The sequence below is a fragment of the Aquarana catesbeiana genome, linkage group LG05, assembly GCF_042186555.1.
Source record: "Aquarana catesbeiana isolate 2022-GZ linkage group LG05, ASM4218655v1, whole genome shotgun sequence".
NCBI lineage: Eukaryota > Metazoa > Chordata > Amphibia > Anura > Ranidae > Aquarana > Aquarana catesbeiana.
The window spans coordinates 15,301,000-15,316,991 of record NC_133328.1 but is presented as its reverse complement, the minus strand read 5'-3'; the positions used below and the strand labels follow the sequence as shown (position 1 = coordinate 15,316,991).

The window sequence follows — 15,992 nt, the reverse complement described above, 5'->3', positions numbered from 1 at the left end:
AGTATGGGAGGAGGTGACAAGGGAACTAGAGAGCAGGAGGTCTTGAGAAGAACGAAGAGAACGATTTGGTTGGTATTTTGAGACTAGGCTAGTGATGTAGCTGGAAGCTAAATTGTGGATGTCTTTGTAAGTTGTTGTTAGGATTTTGAATGGAATTCGTTGGGTGAGCAGAAGCCAATAGAGGGATTGGCAGAGAGGGGTGGGAGGAAGCCAATGGAGGGATTGGCAGAGAGGGGTGGAGGAAGCCAGTGGAGGGATTGGCAGAGAGGGGTGGAGGAAGCCAATGGAGGGATTGGTAGAGAGAGGTGGAGGAAGCCAGTGGAGGATTGGCGGAGAGAAGTAGCAGACACTGAGCGGTTGGTAAGGGTGGATGAGTCTGGCAGCAGCATTCATGATGGACTGAAGGAGGGATAGACTATGTAGAGGTAACCCAATGAAAAAGGAGTTGCAGTAGTCGAGACGAGAGATGACCAGCGAGTGAATTAAGAGCTTTGTTGTGTCATTGGTTAGGAAGGGGCATATTTTGGAGATGTTGCGGAGGTTGAGGTGGCAAGATTTGGACAGTGATTGGACGTGGGGCTTAAAGGAGAGTTCAGAGTCCAGGACTACACCTAGAACCTTGGGCATGTGGGGATGGGCTGATAGTTGTGCATTTGATTTTGACAGAGAGGTCAGGGGAAAGGGGCTGGTGGTGGAGGAAAAATTATAAGTTCGGTTTTGGATAAATTGAGTTTAAGGAAGTGGTGTGACATCCAGACTGATATATCTGTTATTAAATTAGTGATACGCGAAGAGACTGAAGGAATGAGCTGAGGGGTAGAGAAATAGATTTGGGTGTCATCAGCATAATTATAGATGGTATTGGAAGCCATGGGAGGCCATCAGCTGACCCAGGGAGGAGGTGAAGATTGAAAATCAGAGAGGTCCAAGAACAGAACCTTGAGGAACCCCAACAGAGAAAGGAAAAGAGGAGGAAGTAGAATTATATTGGCATGCATTGTGATGCGCTCTGACGTATGGGTGTTGCCTTGGGGTGCCGTTAAAAATGAACAGCGCAACACGGCATTGCATGTAACATGCATTTAAAACATGATTTGTCTGCCAAAAAAAAAAGTGCCCTACTTTTAGCGTATCCCTCCCTTGTCCCTTGTCGATAAATCGTATACTGTAGATCTGGAATGGTATGAATATTTTAGGTTGGAACATTTGCTGTTGTTTGCTTTGGCAGCGTTATGTATTTCCACACAATTGTTCACCTGCTAATTAATCACAAGTCATGAATTATACATCCCATAGACCGCCTGTCCTTGTTCCCACCAAATGAAGTGCCTGAAAATAGCCCGGCCTTCAGGAGAAAAAGCAATTAATAATTTATCCCGAATTTAAATGCCTGGAATCTATCAGGTGTGCCGGTAATTCTCTCCAGCATTAATCAGGGAGGAATTTTCACCGAAAAGACGAGGCGTTCACTAACTGCGTGAAGTATGAATTTAATTAAACTCTTCAGGAACAGTTCTCGGCTTATTATGTATGCGGATGGGGACTTTGAATATAAATACAAACTGTATCGGTCATCTCCTAGAGATTAAACCAAAAAAACTTCCAAGTTAAATGGGTTAAATACACTCACTGGCCACTTTATTAGGTCCACCTTGCTAGTAGCGGGTTGGACCCCCTTTCGGCCTTCATCCTTGGTGGCATAGACACAACAAGGTGTTGGAAACGTTCCTCAGAGATTTGGTCTATATTGACCTGATAACATCACGCAGTTGCTGCAGATTTGTCAGCTGTGCATCCATGATGCCAATCTCCTGCTCCACCACCTCCATGAGGTGCTCTATTGATGAGATGTGGTGAGTGTTGGAGGCCATTGGAGTACAGGAGCCTCATTGTCCAGTGGTGACATGATTGGAGCTTTGTGACATGGTGCATTATCCTGCTGGAAGGAGCCATCAGAAGATGGTACATTGTAGTCATAAGGATGGACATGGTCAGCAACAATACTCAGGTAGGCCGTGGTGTTTAAATGATACTCAATTGGTACTAAGGGGCCCAAAGTGCGCGAAGAAAATATCCCCCCCACCATTACACCAACCTGAACTGGTGATACAAGCAGGATGGATCCATGCTTCATGTTGTTTACACAAAATTCTGACCCCACCATCTGAATGTCGCAGCTGAAATCCAGACTCATCAGACCAGGCAACCTTTCTCCAATCTTCTATTGTCCAATTTTGTGATCCTGTGTGAATTGTAGCCTCAGTTTCCTGTTCTTAGCTGACAGGAGTGGCACCCGGTGTGGTCTTCTGCTGCTGTAGCCCATGTGCTTCAAGGTTCATGTGTTGTGCGGTTCAGAGATGGTACTCTTATTTGATGCACCTGGAATGTATTTGTCTCATTCTTGGAATACACCCAAAACGACATGTCCTTCTAATGCCCTGTACACACGATCGGACATTGATCGGACATTCCGACAACAAAATCCTAGGATCTTTTCCGACGGATGTTGGCTCAAACTTGTCTTGCATACACGCGGTCGCACAAAGTTGTCGGAAAATCCGATCGTTCTGAACGCGGTGACGTAAAACACGTACGTCGGGACTATAAACGGGGCAGTAGCCAATAGCTTTCGTCTCTTAATTTATTCCGAGCATGCGTGGCACTTTGTGCGTCGGAATTGTCCACACACGGACGGAATTTCCGACAATGGATTTTGTTGTCGAAAAATTTTATAGTCTGCTCTCAAACTTTGTGCGTCGGAAAATCCGATGGAAAATGTGTGATGGAGCCCACACACGGTCGGAATTTCCGACAACACGCTCCGATCTCACATATTCCGTCGGAAAGTGTACAGGGCATTAGACTACGGGGTGACGGCACTGCTGTCCCAGTCTGTGCTGATTGGGGAACTCTAATGCTGTGTTTACACTTGTGGTTTTGGGGGGGGTTAATTACATAGGGTTGAGCCATGTTTTTATTGCCTTCCTCCCAACCGGACTGTGGCTTTCTTATACTGACTGGACGTCATGTGATGTCCTGTCAGGAAGCGCCGATCTGCTGCTCAGAGTACTGGCTCGCTGCCAGTACCATGTGATCGCTGTGACCAATCACAGCAGATCACATGACAGTTGTACACAATGGATGGCTTCCTTTTATGCCATCCTTTGTGTACAATTGTGTTGCTAGCTGTGATTGGTCACAGTGATCACATGGTACAGACAGGGCCAATCACAGCCATCTGTACCATGTGATTAGCTTTGACCAGTCACAGCTATTCACAACAAAACAGACTGATTCAGTTTCATTCAGTAAAATGCTTGCTTATAGCAATGTAATTCACTGCTATAAGCAAACATAATGTCTAAAAAAAAAAAAAAAAAAAATTCTGATCACTTCCCCAGAGTAGTACAATGATACTATGGTAACATTATATTGATCTGGTTACAGTGTGTTAAAAACAAATCATAAAAAAGAGAAAAAATGTAATAAAAAAATGTATATTTTTTTTTCTTTTTTACGTACTGTCACAAGTCAGTGTCCCTGATCACCGCCACCCCTGTTATATGAAGATGTTGTACTGCACTGGTGACAGTATGTAAAAAAATAAAAATAAAAATTGTGAACATTTTTTTTTTTTTATTTCCCCCAAAAAATGCCAAAAAATTCCATCTTCAAAAAACTTGTCATGCCTCTTACTACATACTTTGGAATGTCTACTTTCCAAATGGAGGTCATTTTGAGGGTATTCTTACTTTCCTGACATTTTAGGGCCTCGAGAAATGAAATAGGGTGTCAGTACCTCAAGATTAATCGATTTGTAGATATATTCCATAGTTTGGGGTTTCCTACAGACTAAATATTATACACTGATTTGGGTTATTTTCACCAAAGAAATGTAGCAGAATATATTTTGGTCTAAATTTATGAAGAAAGATTATTTATTTGCTAAATTTCATAACAGAAACGAAGAAAAACGCATTTATTTTTCAAATGTTCATTCTTTTTTTATTTAGCGAAAAATAAAAAAATAAAAAACCCCAGTGGTGATTAAATACCACCAAAAGAAAACTCTATTTGTGTGAACAAAATGATAAAAATATCATATGAGTACAGTGTTGTATGACCGCGTGATTGTCATTCAAAGTGTGACAGTGCTGAAAGCTAAAAATTGTCCTGGGCAGGAAGGGGGTGAAAGTGCCCGGTATTGAAGGGGTTAATGAGCTTTAATGTTTGCCTGTTCTATCTGCCTGGGGTTCTACTTAAAAAAAAAAATGTATGTTTGACATCCTACTGACAAATGTCATCATTTACCCCAGAAATACACAGAGGACACTTTGGCCCTTGCTGACCCCTCCAAGCCTCCGATGCCACCACTGCAACACTATCTGGAACGACCGATCAACAGAATACAGCGATATCAAATCATCCTGAAGGTGAGAAATTCTGAGCATGTTTGGCAATGATCTGTATGTAAAGGGGCTTTCCCCACTCTGCTGCTGCATGAGTTTTGGCTGTCACCAAGTTCTCAGCAAAGATAAGGAGAGCAGAAATGGAGAAGGCCAACAGGAAAACACAGGGTCTCTTTAGACCAGGCATTCTCAACATTGTTCTGTAGATACAGGGCTTTTTTTCTTAGACAATAGGTGCAGAAACTCCGCCTTTCCGAGTCACGCCTTATCTCCACCCCCTACCCACCTCCTGCACCATGCCTTGGTTTCACCCCCACCCACATCCTGCACTATTCCTTGGTTCCATCCCCACCCACCTCCTGCACCATTACTTGGTTCCACCCCCACCCACCTCCTGGAGCTTCCTTGGTTCCACCCCCACCCACCTCCTGCACCATTCCTCGTTTCCACTACCCACCCACCTCCTGTACCATTCCTTGGTTCCACCCCACCCACCTCCTGCACCATTCCTTGGTCCCATCCCCACCCACCTCCCTGCACCATTCCTTCGGTCCACCCCCACCCACATCCTGCACCATTCCTCGTTTCCACCCCCACCCACATCCTGTACCATTCCTTGGTTCCACCCCCACCCACCTTCTGCACCATTCCTCGGTTCCACCCACACCCACCTTCTGCGCCATTCCTTGGTTCCACCCCCACCCACCTCCTGCACCATTCCTTGGTTCCACCCCCACCCACCTCCTGCACCATTCTACGGTTCCACCCCCACCCACCTTCTGTACCATTCCTTAGTTCCACCCCCACCACCTCCTGCACCATTCCTTGGTTCCACCCCCACCCACCTCCTGCACCATTCTACGGTTCCACCCCCACCCACCTTCTGTACCATTCCTTGGTTCCACCCCCCACCTCCTGCACCATTCATTGGTTCCACCCACCTCCTGCACCATTCCTTGGTTCCATCCCCACCCACCTCCTGAACCATTCTTCGGTTCCACCCCCAACCACCTCTTGAACCATTCTTCGGTTCCACCCCCATCCACCTCCTGCAACATTCCTTGGTTCCATCCCCACCCACCTCCTGCACAATTCCTTGGTTCCACCCCCACCCACCTCCTGCACCATTCCTTGGTTTAATCCCCACCCACCTCCTACACCATTCCTTGGTTCCACCCCCACCCACCTCCTGCACCATACCTTGGTTAAACTCCACCCACCTCCCAGTACAAAAGATCCCCAGCAGCAATAACAGATTTCCCTGCAGCTAGCATCACTAGATCCCTCCCAGCAACAACTGACCCCCAGCATCATAAGACCCACCCCCAGCAACAGTAGATCCCCCACCAGCAACAATAGACCTCCTTAGCATTAATAGCCCCCCCCACCCCGCAAAAATAGATCCCCTCCAACAACAAGAGATCCCCCAGCAGCTAGCATCAATAAACCCTGAACCCCTTGCCATTACATACATTCAGTGATGGATGTGCCAGAAATGCTTTCCCTCGTGTTCCTGCTAAAAAAAAAAAAAAGCCCTGTGTAGAATCCCAAGGTTCCTCCAGAGGTTGGTAGGCGTTCCTTGAGCTGTGGCTAGTTGACCTCCCATCTGATGGTGCCTGCACTGTTCCAGGTCCATTGCCACTTGGCAGAGCCAACAGCAAGACTCCATTGATCTTTTCTGTAAGGCTCCATTCACACTTGGCATTTCTGAAACGCGCACAGAAAATGTTCCACTCTACAGCGATGACCGAGATATAATTTTTTTCAGCTGGCGATCCCCTTCACTGTAAAAGTAATCCTAATGGTTATAGAACCCTCCCGCCACCACATCCAGCTCTAGACACACAGTGGGAGGAACTAATGTTGCTCCTCCCACTGTGTGACATCAGAAACCGGTGGTGATGGGGATTTTGTCACTTCCGGTTTCGGTAATTAGGCCGTTACTGGCTTGAGCAAGCATTTGAACAAACCAACCTCAGCATGGTCAGATGAGAGATCCGGGGTCTACTAGATCCCAGATCTCTCCATAAAGAGGGCCTATCACAACTCATGCTAATACAAGGGATGTTATTCATCTCTTGTGACAGCAATAAAAGTGATAAAAAATTAAAGAGTAATTTTTTAAAAATAAAATAAAAATAAAATTAAAGAAAAAATTTGTACGTCCCCCCCCCCCGTGCGTCGGTCCCTCATGCATATGTTAACAGTGTTTGCACCACACATGTGAGATATCGCCACAAACGTCAATGGGAGAGCAATCATTTTAGCACCAGACCTTCTATGTAACTCTAAATTGGTAACCTGTAAATGCTCTTATAATGTCACCTATGAGGATTTTCAGGTACCGTAGTCTGACACTGTTTCACAGGCGTGTGCAATTTTAAAGCATGACATGTTTGGTATCTATTTAGTCGGCATAACATCATCTTTTATATTTTACCAAAAAACTGGGTATTATATTGTTTGTGTGCATTAAAATTCATTAAAGTGCATATGCAACACCCAGTATTTTATTCTGTGGCCTTTGCTTAAAAATAAACATATAGTGTTTGGGGGTTCTAACTCGTTTTTTAGCAAAAAAAAATGTTATTTACATGTAGGAGAATGTCAGAATTGGCTCAGACTGGAAATGGTTAAAAACACGCAAAAAACGCAACAAAAAAAATGCATATTGTGTTTTACAGCGCACCGGTATGAACGAGCCAGTCCTGAGAGTTTTCAGCACAACTGATAATTTTAGGAGGCAAAATCCATTTCTTTGAAATTACTCCAGTCATCCCTACTTGTGACTTCTCTTATGCCCTCCAGGGGCGTACATACAGGGGTGGCCATTGCGACACAGCCCCCTGCTCCAGGGGACCCGTGCAGCCTCCCTGTACACCTGGATAAATGGGCAGTGGGGGGCGGTAAGTAGAGGAACTCATCCCTCCATGCAGCCGCTCAACCCTCCTCTCCCTCCTGCAGATATTTAGCAGCTGTAGGAGGAAAATGAAGGGCATTGGTTCCTCCAAATCCTGCTCCCGCCACCTCCCTATGCCTGTTTTTCTGCTCCAGGACTCCTGTGTCCTTCCCTGGCCCCCCCCCCCCGTAGCGCTGCCAGGTTGCCCCCTCCCCCCCCGGCTGCTGTCAGGATGGAGAGCGGGAAAGGTGTCTGTAAATGTGTCATTGACCAGCCCCTTCCTTGTTTTAATAAATAGTAAACTGGGGCATAGGAAACTGTGTGAGGAATCTGTCCTCAGTCCCTTTCTCTGTCTCAAAAGTGAGACATCATATTTCACCAAATCACCCGACACAAAAATTGTAAAAAAATAAATAAATAAATAATTAAATGGTAAATAATTATAAGAAAAATAAATAAATAAATAAAATAAACTACTGACACCAGTGGCAGAACTACCAGAGTTGCACTTGTGACTGGACTTTGGCATTCTGCCATTGTGGGGGAAACCCAAGACTAGGAAGGTGTCCCGATGTTGGACAGTAATAAACGATCCCATGATGGGAGTAAAGGTCCCTAGGATCAGTGGGAAGGCCAGGGGGGCCCTTCATGATTTCTGGCCCGGGGCCCTGAAGGTTCTAGTTACACCTCTGGTGCCCTCCACTATATGCCTGCATTGGATTTACAAATCACCAATACTATAAAGTGGTCTAACGAAGACGGGAAAAAAATTATAAGGAAAACACTTCAATCAGTAGGTGGTGTCGTATCTAACCTTGCCGCCCTAGGATCTGATCTGTGTGTTTCTTATGGTAATGAATATAATACTTTTCTTTATGAATGATTGTTTGCAGGAAATGATCCGGAACAAGGCAAGGAACGGAAAGAACTGCGCACTGCTGGAGCAGGCTTACGCCATTGTGTCCGCACTTACACGGCGGGCAGAGAACTTCCTGTTTGTGTCATTGATTGAGAACTACCCAGGCACCCTGGAGGCATTGGGGGAACCCATCCGCCAGGTGAGTACCATTCTGCTGTACCAGGGGTGCTGAATCTGTGCACATGTCATAGTAGATGAGGGCGGTAGGAATTTTATACCTCAAGTGATCAATCTGTTGGAATGTGGTGGGGAGTGCCTAGTACAATAGGTCATACAGCTAGTTGAATTGTTTTACATTTTTTATTGAAAATAAAATCCATCACATTTCGGAGGAGGTAGACTTCCCCTTCTGCAGGGCTTGTGACTCTTGTAGTTTGATTCAGACTGTAGGCCTGTGGACAGCAGCTTACAGGTATGGTGAGCGCCTTGTACAATAGATAATTTAACTGGGTGAATTGCTTTAAATTTTGTATTGGCTAGGAAAGTAGTAGCAGAGAGACAACGCATTTCGGAAGAGGTGGACTTCCCCTTCTTCAGGGCTTGGACAGAGTGTTCTAGTTTGATTCAGACTGTTGGCCTGTGGAGAGCAGCTTCCAAGTATGGGGAGTGCCTAGTACCATAGGCCATATTGTTTAAAAAAATGTATGGTTAGGAAAGTAGTAGCAGAGAGACAACGTGTTTCAGAGGAAGTGGACTTCATCTTCTTCAGGGCTTGGGCAGAGTCTTGTAGTTTGATTCAGTGTGGGCCTGTGGGGATCAGCTTTCAGGTAAGTAGAGCATATATTAGCAGCATCTGGTGCTAATGGCATTGGAGGCGTGGGTGCTGGAACCCAGGAACATATCAACCAATTTTTTTTAAGGTGTAGCATACAGTTGCATACAATCTCAAGGATCTCTGACTCCAATCTGTACTCTTTACATGTCCTTGGATGTTGGTTGCCTCCTTCCAATATCTTCCAGACACTTTATCAGTGATACGGGGCTAGATCTCCAGACAAAGTCCCTTAGTCAGCTTCAGCAACTTTCAGAAGAATAGGCATCCCAGATAGCCTAGCTGGGACCTTGTTGAACAGTCTGTTATCTCCTCCTCAGGGACAAGACACCTCTGTTCCAGGTCTAAGAGTATATATACACACTCCCAGCCACCATCTGGGCACACTCTCCCTAGGGATTGGCCAGGGTTGCATAAATATAGAGCTGCTGATTTGACTCTTCCTGCCCACTATCTTGCAGAAGTCTTCTGGACAGACAGGGGAAAGCAGTCAACCCTACAGCCGTGAAACACAGAACAGACCAAAATGATCACACACAACTACACTGATTACAGTGAGCCAAGAAGTAAATTTACCTAACATAGCTCCTAACTAGGAGGATGCTGCACAACTTTTTAAATTGCATTACCATTATTAAGTTAAGCTTATTTAGGATTTTATTGATTGGGTTTTTATCAGGGGCGCCGCTCCCCCTAATCCATGCACCTGGCCCCTAATCTACATGCAGGGTGCCGGCCGCATGGCTTTCAACAGTTTTTTTTTATTTGGAAGCACATAATTAGAGCCCTAACTGTCTTCAAAAAAGGGTGGGCTTGGGGCGAAGAGCACTGCACCCGGAGCCCACCCAGTTGTGTGACATTAGCAAATTATTATTCCCTAATGTCTTCCTGTTTCTCCTCCCAGCCAATCGGGTCTCAGAACCCACTTCCTGACAGGAGTCCTAAGACCCCCTAAGTCGGACTCCAGGACTCCTGATTGGCTGGGAGGAGACCACCGGGACTTGGGGAGAGAGATGCAGCGATGAAGGTAAGTGTGGGGCTGGCAGGCAACGGGAGAGCGGGTGAAGCGGCAATTGACGGGAGGGGGTGGTTGTATAGCGGCAATCGATCGATTGATTGACGAGGGGGGGTGGTAGGGGGTATTGGTGGAGGTTGGATGGCTGCCTGGCTGGGTGGGGGCCGTGGTATGGCCGCCCCCCCCCCCCCCCCCCAAGAAATTTGAGCACCAGCAGCCACTGGTTTTTATATGGGAAGTATGGGCTAAATTCTAATTCAAACCCATCAATCCAATATTCCTTGGTGTAGGGTCATTTCATTGTCTGGGAAGGTGCCCCAGGAGCCCGAATGGCTTGGAAAGGACACAATCGTCAGGTCTTCCTCTTCAAGAATTATCTCATCATCTGCAAACCCAAAAGAGACACCAGGACGGACACTTACAGCTATGTATTCAAGAATATGATGAAGGTTAGTAGATGCCTGGTCTTGTTATTTGCATATACTGTACAGTATCACAATAGCGCTTTGATTTCTGATGCTTCCTTAATCCTTTCTCCTCAGTTGACCAACATTGACGTGAATGATCAGGTTGAAGGTGACGATCGGGCCTTTGAGATATGGCATGAACGTGAGGACTCAGTCCGCAAGTACCTCTTGCAAGCCCGCACCGTCATCATCAAGAACTCATGGGTGAAGGAGATTTCCGGCATCCAGCAGAGGTTCAGCCTGCCACTATGGAGTAAGCGGTGTTGTACTTTCCCTGCAATAGATTTTTATTGGGTTCTCATTCTACATAAATAACATTGTACGTGGTTAGACACAATTAAAGGACAGTCACAAGTTATGCATTCCTAACATACATAAATGAGTAATGCCCCGTACACACGGTCGGACTTTGTTCGGACATTCCGACAACAAAATCCTAGGATTTTTTCCGATGGATGTTGGCTCAAACTTGTCTTGCATACACACGGTCACACAAAGTTGTCGGAAAATCCGATCGTTCTGAATGCGGTGACGTAAAACACATACGTCGGGACTATAAAGGGGGCAGTAGCCATTAGCTTTCATCTCTTTATTTATTCTGAGCATGCGTGGCACTTTGTCAGTCGGATTTGTGTACACACGATCGGAATTTCCGACAACGGATTTTGTTGTCGGAAAATTTTATATCCTGCTCTCAAACTTTGTGTGTCGGAAAATCCGATGGAAAATGTGTGATGGAGCTCACACACGGTCGGAATTTCCGACAACAAGGTCCTATCACACATTTTCCATCGGAAAATCCGACCGTGTGTACGGGGCATTAGAAAGTAGGCAAGTGCAGTCTGTACTCCCCACTGTAGGTGGTAATGCAGAGGTAGTTAGGAAGTTGTGAGGAACTTGGCTGCTCTATGATTTCCTATGGTCACAGGGAGATATCTGTCTGATTGGACGTTGGCACCCTACATGACCTCAGCGGCCATTTTGGGTCAGGGCAGTATCTATTTAAGACTCTGGCTCCCAGATTTGGCATGCTTTGTTTGAGTGGCTAGTGTAGAGACAGCGCATAGTGGCAGGGAAAGGTTTCGGAGAAGTAGGGAAAGTGCAGGGAATACACTATTAGGAAGCCTCCCATGTGGGTGTGGACTGGCCAGGCCGCATTCTCGCTCCTCGCTGCAGAAGCCGCCGGCATCATTTCAAGTTTACAATCCTCTGCAAATGTCTGTAAGTGGCTCCAGTAGGCTGTGGCTGCCCACTGGGCCTGTTTGTAAATTGTTGGGACTTTCAAATATACTGTTCTCATCCACCTCGGCCTGTGAGTGTATTCTTTGCCGCTGGCGCAGCATGCTGCACCCTACCCACAAGAATGCACTGAATCCCCGGTAACGGGTGTCAACCTTGATGAACTACAGTATATCTGGTCATTGAGAAGACTAAGAAGCAGCAGAGAGCAGGGGGGCTAGCAAAATAATGGGAGGAAGGGAAAGGTAAGGGAGAGGGGTCAAGAGCACAGAGGGGAGGGAAGGCATGGAAGGTTCGGTAACTATTGCCTCCTGGGGGCAACCAATGCAGCATAAAGACCCTTACAATTTATATTTGTAGAAGACGTTTTTCAAAGGTAGGTGGAAGGAAATTTTTGATCCAAGGGGGTCAGATCTTGTCAAAGGTGGTCAATCTGTCTAACAGTTTTGCTGTAATTTTTTCATAAATCAAGGTCTCTTAAATCCTATTCTTAACTTCATGGAAATTCGGGACTGGAGATCTTCTTGCATTGGCCGTAGTTTGTTTAGTGGTTTCTTAATGAGTAGTGCTTCTCATGGGTCTGGAGGCCTATAATCATGGCTATGTGCCTATATACCTTAGTCCACAAAGCATGGGACACTAGACACTGCCACCAAATGTGCTTAAAATTGCCAGAATCTGGGCATCCATGAAAGCACATATGGAAGTACGCCCAACAAAATTTTGCAACCCTCGCTCAGACAAAGTACCATCTTGAGAGAGGTTTGAAGTCCGTTTCTAATGCAAGAGCACTTTCGGAATAAGATTGGGGGGCCACTTTTTATCTCCCAATGGGGCCATCCAGGTCTACTTTCTGCACATACAGTACTGTGTAGACATGTGCAATTCGTTTCGTTCCAAATTCGTCTAATTTTGACAAATTTGTTAATTTTGAAATATCCGAATCAATGAAAACCCGTGTAACGAATTTTTCTGAATATTCGTAAATTCAAGTATTCGAAAATTCATAAATTCATAAATTTGTAAATTCGAATGTTTGAGAATTTTGAAAATTCGGAAAAAAGAATGAAAATTAAAAAGAACGAAAATCCGAACGTAAGAGCGAAAATCCGAAAAGACGAAAAAACGAAAATCTGAAATAATAACTAACTAATAATAACTTAACTATTACTAACTATTAAATTATAGGTATTCGAATTTCCTTTCAAATTTGTCTGCTAGCGAATGTAACAAATATGAATTTATCCAACATTACGAATTATCCGAAATAATGAATGCCGTATCTAAACAAATGGAACGTAATGAATTAATAATAATAAATAACAATAATAATAAAAACTTTTTATTATTATTAATTCATTCAGTTCCATTTGTTTGGATGCGACATTCGTTATTTCGAATAATTCATAACTTAGAATAAATTTGTATATTCGTTACATTCATTAAAAGCCAAATTTGTAAGGAAATTCCAATAGCTATTATTAGTTAGTTATTATTTTACATTTTTGTTCTTTCGAATTTTCAAATTTTCTTTCTTATTTTCGGATTTTTGAATTTCTGAATTTTCCGAATTTCTGAATTTTTAAATTTTCAAATTTACGAATTTTTGCATTTTCGCATTTTGGATTTTATAAATTTTCGAATTTATAAATATCGATCATAACGAATGACCCGAAAAACGAAAGGAAAATGAATGAAATGAAAACTAAAACAAATGAATTTTTCGGCAGTGCACATGTCTAGTACTGTGACTCCCAACTCTGACTGCCGCTGTGATTGGACACAGGGAGATTTCGTCAGCAGGTCCCGGCCAATGATTCACGGGCAGGACCTGCTGATCTGCTGTGTGGAATCACAGTCCAGAGCTCTGTGTTGACAGGTAGAAGGAACAGATGGATTTGTAGTAAAAAGCAGCACCCAGTTCACACATTAACCCTTGTAAGGCACACATTTAATCCCTTCATTGCCCCCAGATGTTAACCCCTTTCCAGCCAGTGTCAGTAGTACAGTAACAGTGTATGGTATTATCAGTGATCACTGTATTAGTGTCACTGGTGATGTCAGTGTCAGTTAGTTAGTTCCCACCCAGTGTCATTTAGTGTCAGATTGCCGCTGCACTATCTCAATCCCATTATAAGTCTCTGATTGCCGCCATTAGTAGTATAAATAAAATGAATACAACAATAATTCCAGTGTATATATACCAACAACCAATTAAAGCGGTAGTAAACTGCTGGGCATATTTTTTTTTTTTGTACCCTGCAAGGTAAAGCAATAATGTGCTAGTATGCATCACATACTAGTACATTACATTAAACTTACCTTAAAATGAAGCCCTTCCAATGCCCAGCTGTCACTGCTGCAGGCGCTCCCATCTTCACCAGTGGCGGCCGGTGGTAATTTTGTTTTGGTCGGTTGGTCAGCGGGCGGGTCTGGTGTTCTTACCCCATCTATGCAGCGCTTCACTGGCGGCTTTCCTTGCTTGGAGGCGGCGACAGCTTTTCCTTCCTCTTCTCTCGACGGGCTTCAGTGGCTTCCATTTGCTCCCTCCTCCTCGGCGGCCAATCGGGAGTCTTCTCTTTTCGGACAATCGGAAAACGGGTCTAAGACCTGCTTCTGATTGGCCAGATTGAGGATCAGTATTACAACAGCGAATGGGTGGGTTCATGGCGTAATGCTCTGCGCTCCGAGCCTACCCTATTTTGAAGCCTATTAGAGCCTATTTACACTACATTTACACTACCTATATGTAAACCTTACTATAGGCTTACCTATAGGTAAAAGTCAGAGATAGAAGTATACTCCCACTTTAACTTACACTTATTGGGAATTTTATTTTACCAAAGAAGACATGTAGCAGAATACATTTTGGCCTAAATTTAGTAAGATTTTAGATTTTTTTTTTGGATATGTTTTAGAGCAGAAATCTAAAAATATTTTTTTCCAAATTTTCAGTCTTTTATTGCTTATACGATAAAAAATAAAAAACCCCAGGGGTGATCAAATACTGTACCACCGAAAGAAAGATCCATTTGTGTGAAAAAAAAGATATACATTTTAATTTGGGTACAGAGCTGCATGACCACACAATTGCCAGTTAAAGTAGCACAGTGCTAAATAGCAAAAAATGTCCTGGTCATGAAGGGGATAAAACCTTCTGGAGGTCAAGTGGTTAAACATAAATTTTTTTGTCCAGTTTTTGAGTTATTTCTGGATGTATGTCTTACAGATCCTCCACACTTCATCGAAGTTCTGGCAGATTGTACAGCAGAACTAGGAGAGACTATTAAGCTGGCCTGCCGGGTCACCGGAACCCCAAAGCCTATCGTCTCCTGGTACAAAGGTAATTTGTCAATTTGTTCATTGGGTTGACTTTCTAAATACCTATAGAATACCAGACGTGGAAGGACATTTCAAAAGTAAGTGATTTTAAAGACTAGGGGTGTTGAACTCTTTCCTAGTAGGGTGTTGTGACAGACCCAACCAGGACAGGGGCTGTTGGAGGGTACTGCAGAAAGCCTCTTGCCTATGTGCTATGGGCCCTGGCATTTTAGGGAGCTACAAGCATTTAGGAAGATGTCGTGTTATATAATGCAAAAAGGACATTCTTACATTTAACAGTCAAGGAAACCATGATGGTCTCGGCCAACTTGAAGCTCAGTGAGCAGATGTATATGAAAAGAAAGCTGGTTAATGAGATTTGAACAGCCCTGGGTCTTGTCTTCTTGAATACTGTTGCCAGACAGCATGATTATTCCATGCATTGTCAAGGTGTGTATTCCCATTGTTAATTGAGTTAATTGAGTCACCTATCGTTTGTGTCTGTTGGCTAATTTGGCTGATTTTTTGGAGGTTCCTACATGATGGGATTAGTCTCATGAGTGTCAACTCTACTTTGTTATCTAACCATTGTGTGATGTTTTGGGTAAATGTTTGGTTTTATTGTTCATGTGGCGACTGACTAACTTTTGAAGTGCATAAAAACCTGCATTTCTGTTCAATGAACAGTAATTTCTTTGGTTCTTATCCCAACATCTTGTCTGTGTAGGATGCTTGGGTAAAAGGGCTGGTATTAGCTCTTGGTCTGCTGGAACAGTTCGGAGGGCAGAAAGCACTGTTTGGCGGAAGCACCTAATCGGGGTGCCAGGGTGTTCTGTCACAGGTGTCCATATATTCACAAAACGAATGGTAGTTAGCCATTCCTTATCCCCTGTGGCAAAGGCAAAAAAGTGGATTATAGGCGCAAGGGCATAGGAACACACGGTGTATTAA

The 15,992-nt window shown here is 44.2% G+C and overlaps 1 protein-coding gene and 1 long non-coding RNA gene across 13 annotated transcripts in view; one reads left to right on the top strand and one right to left on the bottom strand.

Annotated features, from left to right (window-relative positions):
* The window catches only part of OBSCN (obscurin, cytoskeletal calmodulin and titin-interacting RhoGEF), a 407,958-nt gene that overhangs the window by 347,624 nt on the left and 44,342 nt on the right, over window positions 1–15,992 (top strand). For all 12 annotated transcript variants that reach the window (XM_073629454.1, XM_073629462.1, XM_073629460.1 and 9 more), the window contains 5 exons: window positions 4,317–4,433; window positions 8,202–8,366; window positions 10,305–10,463; window positions 10,557–10,734; window positions 14,950–15,063. In XM_073629454.1, coding sequence (XP_073485555.1) covers window positions 4,317–4,433; window positions 8,202–8,366; window positions 10,305–10,463; window positions 10,557–10,734; window positions 14,950–15,063 — 733 coding nt within the window. The remainder of the gene's footprint in view (window positions 1–4,316; window positions 4,434–8,201; window positions 8,367–10,304; window positions 10,464–10,556; window positions 10,735–14,949; window positions 15,064–15,992) is intronic.
* LOC141144090 (uncharacterized) overlaps window positions 1–15,992 on the bottom strand; it is a 175,209-nt gene that overhangs the window by 154,576 nt on the left and 4,641 nt on the right. The gene's annotated exons all lie outside the window — the stretch shown is intronic.